The sequence below is a fragment of the Globicephala melas genome, chromosome 17 (genome assembly GCF_963455315.2).
Source record: "Globicephala melas chromosome 17, mGloMel1.2, whole genome shotgun sequence".
NCBI classification, from domain to species: domain Eukaryota; kingdom Metazoa; phylum Chordata; class Mammalia; order Artiodactyla; family Delphinidae; genus Globicephala; species Globicephala melas.
In genome coordinates this window covers 33,819,492-33,833,369 of record NC_083330.1, presented here as the reverse complement: position 1 = coordinate 33,833,369, position 13,878 = coordinate 33,819,492, and the positions used below count along the sequence as shown (strand labels likewise).

Sequence of the window (13,878 nt, the reverse complement as noted above, 5' to 3'; positions counted from 1 at the left end):
ATAGTAATGTCCTTAAGCCACTGTATCCTTGCAATAGATACAAAGGGATAAGTTTTGTATAATTATAAGATATCTATTAACATAAGCTTTATGTAATTATAAGATACTCACTAAGATAAGCATTAACATTAACAATGCTTTATAAAGCATTGTGTTCCAAGTACAGTCTGTTAATCTGATTAATCCACTGGTACATTTTAGAGAAATGGGCTGCATCTCTTTCAGGCAAATCATACATTAAAAACTGCTTTTCTGAGTGATACCTTTAACAGAGTCCAAGACCATACCTACCCTGGGTATGTACTTGTAGTGCACCTACTAGATTGCTAGGGAAGTAGTAGCTGTGTGTCTTAACAGAATTACTGAGCTGAGCAGAGTTTACAGCATTCTGTGAAAAACTGGGCAAGCTATTAAGGAAACTGGCTTAAGAGGAAAAGCCATGCTATCTCTATTCATAGGTGCAACAGATAAATTTGTTCTAGTGCTAGCTCTTATAACCTAGTTTATATTCTCAAGATCTACTGTAACATGAGGAATCCACCTCACTGGCTCACTCTGCATGTTAAGATGCTAAGTACAATATACTCAATAATGTTAACCATTATTGTTTTTCAATCAACAGGTGTTTATTGTGAGCTTACTATATGCCAATATCCTCAAACAAAGAAAGGCAGCCCTGCTTTCAGGAGATAGTCCCTCTCTCAAGAGAGGTCGCTTTAGTTGTATAAAGAACTAGATACTACTATCCTGGAAACTGTGTAATATGTGCCAAGGCTACGTAAAGGAAGAAGTATCTATGCCTTCCTGAAGTACATGGAAGGCTTCCCTCAGGAGGTGATAATTGAGCTGACACTTGAAGAAGGATTAGGAGTTTTTTGTGGGAGTAAGGGGGAAAGAAGAGGATGGGAGATATTAGAAGGTAGGCTGGAAAAAAGAAGACAGCCCAGGCACATGGGCCAGTGTGAGTAAAGGACAAAGGCATAAACAACATGCAGTATTCAGGGACCTACAAGATCTTATCTGGTATGATTGTGTACTATAAAATATGAAAGAGGGCTGATGGGAACACGGGCTGGGGAGGAAGGTACACATTTATTGAGCATCTGCTATGTGCAATTCACTATGCAGTAATACAAAAAAAGCAGCACAGAATCATAGTCCTTAAAAGACATGAAATTGAAACCTCTAACAAGAGTCAAAGATCTCAACAAAACAAATATTGTACAAATGGTGCCAAAATAGTCAAGTTCAAATCCCTTATTTCCAATACCATTTGACCTTAAAAAAAAAACCCCAAAATGGTAATTATCTCTATTCAAACTAAACTGCTGAGTAAAGTATGACTTCTTTGTATCTCAAACAAATGTGTATCACTGGTTTAAATGTTAAAAAGAACCTTGAGACTACTCGAAAAAGAGAACAATTATGTAGTTCTACAAGCACTGAGCACCAGCTATGTACCCGATCTTGCTGAGCAATGAGTACACAAAGATGAATAAGATATGCTTTCTTCTCTCACAGACACACATTCTAGTGGGGAAGTCATATAGCTTTAATGATATGTTAAAAATAGTCTACAGTGCCCTTCTCTGTGCCCCTTCATTTTAGAATCTACAACACCGGATGGCATTTATTAATGTGTTAGTCTTCTCACCAGACTGGAATAAACAAAGTTTTAAGGGTGCAAAGAGTAGAGGATGGTTAATTCTCTTCTAGAGAAATGAAAGTAAATATCCCAGAGGAGGTGATACAAGCGCCCTGAAGGGAGGCAAAATATCACAGCAAATTCCAACAACAGCATAACCCAGGCATAGAGATATGAAAATGCGTGGTGTGTTTAAGAAAATATAGAGCGCAGGAATGATGGTAATTAAAAGCACAGGAATAACAGTAAAAGAATGCAAGTTCAGGTGAGAATGAGGACTGTTCTATTTCCATCACTATCATATCCCTGTATCCCATGTAAACAAAAGATACACAATAAATATTTATCAAATAAGTCAATGAATAAAGAAAGGCCAGGGACAAGTCTGTTTAGAATACCATATTGAGTTTTGGCTTTTATTCCAAAGAGTAATAGAAAAATGATATAAGGTTTTTAACTAGGCATTATAATAAGCAGATATACATTTGTAGAAAGATGAGTCTGGTGGGAATGTGAATAAAAAATAAAGAGAAAAGAAACTGGTAGCAGAGAAACATATTATGGGGTTATTACAGTAAGCAAGACAAGCAATGATAAGACCTTACATTACAACTAAGACAGTAGAAAAGGCCAATGGGGAACAGATTCAAAAAGCAATCATATGCTGCTGAGAAAAGGCCAAAAGAGCTGACAAGTGGTCACTGTCTATATTAGTTCTATTAATCGTGTATAGTAGGTACAATAAAAGGATGAAGGTATGTTTAAGAGAGGTCAGAGGGGGCACTAGTAAAGATACATGGATACACTAGTCTGAGTTCCTGTAAGCCTTTTTCTCATACTTTATAATACACAGTCATACTGGATAAGTAATTAAAATTAAATAAAATTTAGTTTCTCAGTCACAGTAGCCAGAATGCAAGGGTTCAATGGCCACATATAGCTATTGGATACTGCAGATTTACAGAACAGTTCGATCATTGCAGAAAATTCTATTGGACAGTGCTGCTGTAGACAAATAGGACCTATTCATGAAATAGAATGTCTCCTGGTGAATCCAAATTAGTCTTTGTTTTATTTTTCTCTGGAAAGAGACTAGAAAGCAGGAATTTAGTTACACAAGCTACCAAAGCACATTATTTATCTTCAGTGACAGGATTAACACAGTAGTACTCACTTGTTCATGGCCTCCACTCCTGCTTTGGCAGAAGCACTTGGTACTACAAAACCTGACCCAGTCTCAGCATAGACGGTTGTAATAGCAAGAAACGATGCTCCTGACATTTTAAAATGATACAGTAATTAACAATACAGCTAAATCAATTCATATCAGGAAAACATTATTTATAATAATGGGATCTAATTCAAGAGGGTATAACAAAAACTGAAGAAATTTTCAAAACTTCACTAAGCCTAAATTAATGAAAGAGTAATCTAATAAAATTGCTACATCTTTGCTAGTAATCTTGCTGCCATTCAGGATGGTCCAGTCTGTGCTTAATTAAAATTCTATACCAGGTGAGTCAATACCAAGGCTCAAATCTCAAAGGTATAGCCGTATTATACCCTGCATAATCAGCTGGACAGGATTTCCATTAACCCATTTATAAGAATAAATCGGAACCAAAACTAAATTAGCAGGAACTTCTGCCTCCAGCATCATGGATTTGTCCTCCTCCTGTAAACACAAAGAAACTGTATCAAATATATGATACCACTATTTTCAGATACTGTTTAGCAGGCAGGGAAAGATGGCAATTCCTGAGAGAAGAAAAACAAATGAAATGAGCCCTAAGATCAGATTTTGCCTAAAGGTACTGTACGTATACCATAGTATGTACTATATACTACATATATATGCATACTATATATTCTATATTACATACTCTATATTATACTATATACATATGTCATATAGACTGTGGCATAAGGAGTAGGAAAATAGCCAAATAAGGCATTATCACTGAGTTGAGGAGACAGATCAGATTTTAGAGAGACTGAGGAAGTTGCAATTTGTGAGGAGAGTTCCTCAAAGAGAAAAGTATGTAAAGATAGAGCCCCATAAATCTGCATAGTGTATCCTTGAGTCTCTGGCCAAATATCAAGCTGTACATGTTTAGGGTAAGATTCCATAAGGCCAGGCAAAGAACAACTGCCTGGGAACCATAAACTGAACAATTCCCAGAGTACACAGAGGGCTGGGAGATAAGTGAGTCTGAGCAGCTTTGTTGAATATCCAGCGCTTTCAGTGGAAAAGTTCAGAAGGGCTGTGCATTAATAGGAGGGTTAAATTAGCCCAAAAGTAAAGTCTACTCTAGACTCACCCAAATAAAGCTTAAAAATGAACACTGAACTGATCAATCTGGTCCACAAGTTTTTAATTCAAAGGGAAATTAAAACGCATACACATATGTGGACACCACACACACACACACACACACACACACACACACACACACACACACCGCCACCCACCCACCACCACCACCACCACCAACAACAACAACAACAACAACAACAACATAAAATTCATAGCATGCAACCAAAAATTACTACACATAAAAAGACACAGAAACAACCAGGAGAAAAATCAAATAATAGAGAGACTCTCATAAATGACACAGGAGATAGAATCAGCAGATGAAGACCTTTCAAATGATATTGTACACTGGACAGCTACATGTAAAAGAATAAGATTAGAACGTTTCCTTACACCATATACAAAAATAAACTCAAAATGAATTAAAGATCTAAAAAGACCTAAAACCATAAAATTCCTAGGAGAGAATATAGGCAGAACACACTTTGACATAAACCACAGCAATATTTTTTTGGATGTGTCTCCTAAGACAAAAGAATAAAAGCAAAAATTAACAAATGGGAACTAATTAAACTTAAAAGCTTTTGTACAGTGAAGAAAACCATGGATGAAATGTAAAAACCTACTGAATGGGAGAAAATACTGGCAAATAAGATGGCCAATAAGGGGTTAATATCCAAAATATGTAAACAGCTCATACAACTCAATATCAAAAAAAAAAACAGCCCAATTAAAAAATGGGCAAAGACATATTTCCAAAGAAGATATACAGATGGCCAGCAGACACACGAAAAAATGCTCAACAATGATAACCATCAGAGACATGTAAATCAAAACCACAATGAGATATCACCTCACACATGTCAGAATGGCTATCACCAAAACGTTTACAAATAACAAATGTTGGTGAGGATGTGCAGAAAAGGGAACCCTAGTACACTGTTGATGGGATTGTAAATTGAGGCAGCCACTACGGAAAACAGTATGGAGAGTCCTCAAAAAACTAAAAATAGAACGACCATATGATCCAGCAATTCCATTGCTGGGTATGTGTCTGAAGAAAAAGAATATATTCAAAAAGATACATGCACCACAATGTTCATAGCAGCATTACTTACAATTGCCAAGATATGGAAGCAATCTAAGCGCCCATCAACAGATGAATGGATAAAGAAAATGTGGTGTATATATATATATATATATATATATATATATATATATATACACATATATACACAATGGAATATTACTCAGCCATAAAAAAGAATGGAATGTTGACAGCTGCAACATGTGCATGGACCTAAAGAGTATTATGCCTAAGGAAATAAGTCAAAGAAAAACATATGCTGTGTTATCACTTATACGTGGAATCTAAAAAATAAAATAAATGAATGTATACAACAAAACAAACAGACTCACGGATATAGAGAACAAACTAGTGGTTACCACTGAGAAGAGGAAAGGGGAAAGGGGTGAGATAGGGGTATCGGACTAAGAGACACAAACTACTATGTATAAAATAAGCAACAAGGATATATTGTACAGCACAGGAAAATACAGCCAGTAATCAACATTGCCTGGGACATAGTGGGTTCTCAGTAAATTGACTGTATGAAAGTTTAAAATAATAATCTTTAGCTCCTGAAAAATCACTGATTTTCTACTTCCTACTTAGCCACAACACTGAAAATACTGTAAGTTAATATTAGCAAATGAATCAAACTATATATATATATATATGAAACAGTAGATACTTTAAGAAATTTAAGACTACAAGTTTGAAGGACTACAAGGAAAATAATTTAAAGAATATTCAGATAAGTTTTTTTTCTCCTTGACATATTTTGTTTCTCTTTCCCTCCACACACTCCAGAGTAGAAACAAAACTTAGCACAACCCGGAAAACATTGGGAGTGGAAGAGGGGACAGGAGTACCATTTTAAGGACATGAGAAAGAAGAATAATTATGTTAGGCATTATGGTAACTTTTCCTAATATATCAAGCTCAATCTCTCAGATCTCTGAAAATTACTTTGTTTCCAAATTCACCCTGTGAAAGAAGAGGATGTAGAACTTTAGTGTACACCATTACAGTACACTGACAACAGATGCTAACTGCATCATCTTACAACAAAATTATAAAAACTACTTTTAAAAGTGACAATTACTTATGTAATGCCAATGTTCCAATAGAATGTGCTCTATCTTCCCATTCAGATTTAACAGCAATTTTTCGTGAGGTGTGGGAAAGGAGGAGTTAAGTCATTATTATGTAATTGAGATACTGGAAATGAAAGTTATCATCCTCTTCTCTTTCTCTCTAGATTTTATTTAAGATGTGGGTAGCCCACTGCTTAGAATGAGATACTGCTGCTTTTAATTACCCCTGAGTGTAAAAAAGAGGCAAACATTTGAAATTGCACTGTTCCAATAGGATGAATGCTGCATAAACAATTAACAGCTGGATTTCAAAAAATGAACAGTGGTGCTAATAGCTCAAAGTAAAGAATTCCCAGACTCCCAGGGTCAGTCACAGATATATTTTTTTCTTTTCATAGGAAGGCTAATCATTTAAATTAGAATTACCTATGGAAGAGGCTTGTAAATGGCAAGTTTCTAACATCCCAGTGCTGACAACAAAAATAGAACCTATGTTAGTGAAGTTAAGAAAACAGAGAAAGGGAGCAATAAATAAAATAAATATTATGCTTGCCCATCCTTAACTATTTCAAAATGGAAAAAAATAGTAACAAAGAAACACTAAAAATCACACTATTAAAAAGGATAAAACGTGTAAGATTACGTGCCAGTTTCAAAAAGACTCAAAAGCTCTAAAATCTGGTTTAAATACAAATTTTGAAAATTAAAATAAAAAATTTTAGTTCCAATGTCCAGTAGAGATGGAATACTGCAGTTTAAAGACACCTGACTCAAACATTAATTCTACTATTTACTAGCTCTATAACTGTGTGACCTTGGGCAAATCACTTCCCTGTTCTGGGCCCCAGATTTATCACTGTAAAGTAGGAAAATAGAGAGTTTCCAGCAAATGTCATTACATTCTACAGATTACTCACTAATTGATCATTGCAATCGATTCTACCTATTACTCTTTTACCCTCATGCAAAAAGTCCCATTTGAAAATGATAATATCCAGCTCTTTAACCACCATTTGTAACTTCAATTGATGTTAACTTTGACTTCCCAACCTACTCTGCCATTTTAATTAAAATTTGACTCCTGGACTTAAACCTACAAAAATATCTGTAACCACATCTCAAAGCCAACTTCTCTCAACAATCTGGAAGATTTCAACATTCAGGTGGACAAGATCATAAATCTTACAGTTCCATGACCTTCGGTGCTACCCCAATTTAGCCACAACCTGAACTTTGTCATCATTCCAAAATACTGAACGCAATGTGTTACTCTCTGTATTCTGTCCTTCCAGATCTTTCACATCCTCATATTACATGTGCTCTTTGAGACCTCATTATAAATTCTGGGTGCTTTATCTCCCATATTCTTTAGGCTCATAGTTCCCTCCTAGTCTAACTTTTCTATTTACAGCCTAGACTATTACATGAATCAGGCACTCAATTCCTAGCCACACATTCTCTCAAACATCCATCCTGCGGTTCTCAGTACCAGAACGGCCTTCTCCACTCTTATAAGGAGGGAGTTTTAAAACTGTTCCAAGCTGTAGGTAAATGCCATTGGAAAGATGCATCTACAATTTCACCAGGGCTCTCAACATCATTTATCAACTCTTTCAGTATCCAGAGTAAGCTCCTCCACCTATGTTTCTGATTCACATCTCCTGAGACTACAACATTCCTTCATTGGTTCTCTCTTCTTTCTTTCTCAACACTTCTCATTGGGCCCTCCCCTCAGTCATTAATCATGCTTCAGTCTCCACTCTGAATATATCTCTTGTTAAGATCCTTCAGTTTATCTTTACCCAATTCCAGAGGGTAAAGTCCACACCCCTTAGCCTCATCTTTGCCTCTCCAGGCATTATATACTACACGTAAGTAGGCCTGAACTCCTTGTACTATCTAAGCACACAGGTGAGCTATTGCTTGCAGGTTTAACTCTTCTACTGTTATTGCCAGCAATTAATCTTCCTGACAATCATAACATGAAGAGAAAACTCTTCACTTCTCTTTTTGATGAAGGCACAGAGGACACTAACTCTTAGCCACTTTTTTTTTTTTTTCTTAGCCACTTTTTGATAAGAGACTCAACTGAATTTAAATCTAAAAGTCATCAACACTCTAAAAGTTATTCACAGGATGATCATATAACTTAAAAACAAATAGCATAACTCTTTTTAAAAGAATATTATCTACTAAGTGAAGACACCTCATTTGAACATTTAACATAAATACATCCTTCATGTAGGTTGAAACTTAAAAGTTTAATTACAATAACTGGTATCAGATCTCCGGTTTTTCTAGTCTATTTTAACTATGGGACATAGGAACATAGCCTCACATTCAGATACTTTATGGTCCCCTTGTAAAACAGGTGGTAAAAATACACTTATCTTGGAGGAATCTAACATTTTCTTTAATAGCTAATACTGAGCAGTAGTCTGAGCCAGGTACTATTCTTAACACTTTACAGGCACTAGCTCACTTAATCATCACAGCAATCCTAGGAGGAAGGTTCTATCTTTATCTTCCTATTTACAAGAGACTGAGGCACAGAGAGGTAGTTTTCCCAAGTTCACACTACTAATAAGTGGTATCATCAGGACTAGAACCAGGCAGTTTGATCCAGAGCCTGCACTCATAAAATTTCCTCTCGAAGAAATTTTCAGTTATATAGTTAAAAAGAAAAAATAAGATTCCTTTCCAAAATTTCCAAATCACCTTACCTTTACATTATCTTCACAAAACATCAAAGTAAGGTACACAGTTGCTATAAGAAAATTTAATAAATGAGGTAGAAATGTTGTATCAAATTAGTAACTCTGGCAAAAAGTGATTTTAAAAGGATATTAACACTGCCTTAATAAATGCCAACTCATTACTAAGAAAGTGTTTTTAAACATTCTTAAAATGCACCCACTGTTCTAAGGAAGGCCTAGTCGCAATACACAGAAATGTACCCATATGGTCCTTCTATACTTTAAAATCTAAACAGCATACAACTTGCACTCACACTGACAAATAAGAAAAGCCTCATCCTATGCCTGCTCTACTCTTCCTTCTTCTGAAACAAGGTGCATTTGCCTCCTTATCAGTTGATTTTGTCAAATGGCTCATCATCTTCTTTTCCCCTAATAGTAAGCTGAAGGACATAATTGAAAGTAGTGTTAAACATGCCCTCAATTCGCCTTTTTTTTGTGAGTCTCAAAAATGTTTCATTCCATAAACAAAGCATCACCTTTGTGCTTAGTGATGAGTTAGGAACTGGTGGGGAGAAGAATGGAGTAAGGGTGGAAAGGGTTTTCAGGTGGGGCAGAAGTATTGTATACTGATGGGTAATAGCATTTCCAATTTTGATGGATGAGAAAAGAAGACTTGCAACATGGAACAATAACAATATGCAGCATGTTTTTAAATGCTAAAGTGTGTATTAGAGCTTTTGAATAGGACATGATTCATTAACGTGCGGAACTAAAGCTGGGCATGACAATTCTATATGGCTTAAGGGAAAATGATTCTGTCAGAGTCTATGTAAAAGAGCAGTCAAACAAAGGGTGATTACAGAAGGATGTGAGATTGGACAGGCTGAAGTTCACTGAATGATGTAATGATGAAGGAAAAGTAACTGGCGAGTTCAATATCAATGGATTGAAAATAAGAATGCTTTAAAATTTATTTCTGTGTTTACAGTTCACACATTATGTATCTAGAACAGCAAGATGGTTAAAAACTTTGTGTTTTCTGATAATTTGTTTTAACTCAATTGCAAGAATGGCATAAAGTATTTTACTTAGTTCAAAGCCTTCAACTGATTCTTCATAACTATTGATTAAAAGGATCTTTCCTTTTTTAGTTTCTTCGGTTGGTGCATTATTTGCATTTACTCTTCTCTTCCTCTAGCACAAGGCTGCTGGTAAGATATTCTCAGGCTGCTGGTAAGATCATCTCAGGCATACTTCCAATGACACTGATCCTATCCATGATTTCCTTTACAGACACTTCTTAACTACTTTCTATTTCCCCTTCATTGTTCATGATTAATCTGACTAGACAATAACCATTCACTCCTTGCCTTTCCCTGACACAGTCCATATGATTCAAGCTTCCTTGGGCTGCTTCTGACTATTCCATACTCTTAGATTCCCTGAATATCTGAAAATTAATTCTACCTAATTCTTTAAATTATCTAAGCTACCATATGTTCATTCACATACATGAAGAAGCACATGAATATTTTTGAAGCAATTTATGTTTTTCACAAAACTTTTGTATCTAATACCTTGTTTGTTATCCAATCTTTTTTACAGATGAGAAAGCTGAGTAGTGGTCAAAATATCAAGACTCACCATCTAAGTATCAGGTATAAACTAGGTGACAATGACTTTAATTAAACTACTGCTCCTTTTTTCCTATTGGACCACTTCTTTGGTTTTTTTTTAAATGAACTTATTTATTTTATTTATTTATTTTTGGCTGTGTTGGGTCTTCGTTGCGGTGAGTGGGCTTCTCATTGTGGTGGCTTCTCTTGTTGCAGAGCACGGGCTCTAGGCATGTGGGCTTCAGTAGTTGTGTCATGCGGGCTCAGCAGTTGTGGCCCCATGGCTCTAGAGCACAGACTCAGTAATTGTGGCACACGGGCTTAGTTGCTCTGCGGCATGTGGGATCTTCCTGGACCAGGGATCGAACCCGTGTCTCCTGCACTGGCAGGAGGATTCTCAACCACTGCACCCCCAGGGAAGCCCTGGACTACTTCTGACAATAAAAAAAAAATTGTCAATCATCAGTTTTAACAGTGATAATTAACACTTCTTAGTTATTTAATAAACGAGATTTTCTCATCTGTAAAAGTGAGAATTAAAAACATCTAGCAATATATTAAAAAAGACTAACTCTGCACCTCAGTTTCTACTCATAACTATAAACAGCACTTACCTTCCAGAGTCATTACAAGTATTAAATGAGTTCATAAATATTTAACACTTAGAACAAAAGCTGATATAGAATAAGCACTTGATAAATGTTAGGTGTTTTAAAAAAGTAAGAGGAAAGGAAGTAAGGAAGGAGGGGAGAGGGAGGGAAGGAGAGGGAGTAAGGGAGACAAAAAGGAAGAAAAGTTAGTTAAAATTAGAGCATTTACTTATAAATAATACTGTTCAGTATTCTAACATCTATTGCATCTTATATCTGTATTTAATAATTATACAAGTTGCAGTAATCACTACAGATTTCTCATATGTGGTCTTACGTGGAAGAAATTCTAGCTTCCTTGTATATAGTAATCTATGTGACTCAATGATCAAAGATAGTCCAAAATCAAGTAAAATATCTGGGTAGGCTGTCACATATTTTGTCAATTAATACACTCACACAGACAAAAAAAGTAAAATTTAAGAAAAATTGTTCTCTTTAAATAGAATCCAAACAAATATATTTTTTAAAAAAACAATAGTGGATATGTGGTCAATATTCTTACTCAAATGTTAAGTAATTTAAGATTCTGAAAAACAACCAAGTATGAAGAGCATCATACTATGTTGAACACTTATTTAATATGTCTTTCACAGTGGCACAAAAGGCATTGGTTGAATTTAGTTTAAATATAATATCAATTTCAAAAGACAGGGCTGTAAACAACATATCATCTATTGGCAAAGTAGAGCTGAAGACTGACAGAGTAGTAAGTAAGGCCTTAAGAAAACAAATCTGGGAGACCTTCAAGATGGTGGAGGAGTAAGAAGTGGAGATCCCCTTCCTCCCCACAAATACATCAGATATACATCAACATGTGGAACAACTCCTACAAAATACCTACTGAACACTGGCAGAAGACCTCAGACTTCCCAAAAGGCAAAAACTCCCCATGTACCTGTTTTTTTTTTCTTTCTTTCTTTTTTTCTCCCATTTCTTCTGAGCCATGTGGCTGACACAGTGTTGGTGCTCTGAGCGGGTGTCAGGCCTGTGCCTCTGAGGTAGGAGAGCCAAGTTCAGGACACTGGTCCAACAGACACCTCCCGGCTCCATGTAATATCAAAAGGCAAAAGCTCTCCCAGAGATCTCCATCTGAACACTAAGACCCAGCTCCACTCAACAACCAGCAAGCTCCAGTGCTGGACTCCCTATGCCAGAAAACTAGCAAGACAGGAACACAACCCCACCCATTAGCAGAGAGGCTGCGTAAAATCCTAATAAGGTCACAGACACCCCAAAACACACCATCAGACATGGTCTTGCCCACCAGAAGGACAAGATCCAGCTTCATCCACCAGAACACAGGCACTAGTGTCCCCTCCACCAGGAAGCCTACATAATCCACTGAACCAACCTCACCCACTGGGGGCAGACACCAAAGACAACGGGAACTATGAACCTGCAGCCTGTGAAAAGGAGACCCCAAGCACAGTAAGTTAAACAAAATGAGAAGACACAGAAACACACAGCAGATGAAGGAGTAAGGTAAAAACCCACCAGACCTAACAAATGAAGAGGAAATAGGCAGTCTACCTGAAAACAAATTCAGAATAATGATAGTAAAGATGATCTAAAATCTTGGAAATAGAATGGAGAAAATACAAGAAATGTTTAACAAGGACCTAGAAGAACTAAAGAGCAAATAAACAAGGATGAACAACACAATAAATGAAAATAAAAATTCTCTAGAAGGAATCAATAGCAGCATAACTGAGGTAGAAGAACGGATAAGTGACCTGGAAGATAAAATAGTGGAAATAACTCCTGAAGAGCAGAATAAAGAAAAAAGAATGAAAAGAATTGAGGACAGTCATAGAGATTTCTGGGAAAACAAAAAACGTATGAACATTTGAATTACAGGGGTCCCAGATGAAGAAGAGAAAAAGAAAGGGACTGAGAAAATATTTGAAGAGATTATAGATGAAAACTTCCCTAAAATAGGAAAGGAAATAAACAAGTCCAGGAAGCGCAGAGAGTCCCATACAGGATAAATCTAAGGAGAAACACACCAAGACACATATTAATCAAACTATCAAAAATTAAATAAAAAGAAAAAATATTAAAAGCAGCCAGGGAAAAACAACAAATAACATACAAGGGAATCCCCATAAGGTTAACAGCTGATCTTTCAGCAGAAACTCTGCAAGACAGAGGGACTAGCAGGACATATTTAAAGTGATGAAAGAGAAAAACCTACAACCAAGATTACTCTACCCAGCAAGGTTCTCATTTAGATTCGGAATGAGAAATTAAAACTTTTACAGATAAGCAAAAGCTAAGAGAATTCAGCACCACCAAACCAGCTTTGTAACAAATGTTAAAGGAACTTCTCTAGGCAGGAAACACAAGAGAAGGAAAAGACCTACAATAACAAACCCAAAACAATTCATCAAATGTTAATAGGAAAATACATATTGATAACTACCTTAAATATAAATGGATTACATGCCCCAACCAAAAGACATAGACTGGCTGAATGGATACAAAAACAAGACCTGTATATATGTTGTCTACAGGAGACCCACTTCAGACCTAGGGACACATACAGACTGAAAGTGAGGGGATGGAAAAAGATATTCCATGCAAATGGAAATCAAAAGAAAGCTGAGGAGCAATTCTCATATCAGACAAAACAGACATTAAAATAAAGACTACTAAAAGAGACAAAGAAGGACATTACATAATGATCAAGAGATCAATCCAAGAGAAGATATAACAATTGTAAATATTTATGCACCCAACATATGATGCATAATGCAAATGCTAACAACCATAAAAGGGGAAATCGACA

General features: G+C 36.1%; 1 protein-coding gene across 2 annotated transcripts in view; it reads right to left on the bottom strand.

Annotated features, from left to right (window-relative positions):
- The window catches only part of DECR1 (2,4-dienoyl-CoA reductase 1), a 54,892-nt gene that overhangs the window by 11,857 nt on the left and 29,157 nt on the right, over positions 1-13,878 (bottom strand). For both annotated transcript variants that reach the window (XM_060287134.1, XM_030862851.2), the window contains exon 6: positions 2,820-2,919. In XM_060287134.1, coding sequence (XP_060143117.1) covers positions 2,820-2,919 — 100 coding nt within the window. The remainder of the gene's footprint in view (positions 1-2,819; positions 2,920-13,878) is intronic.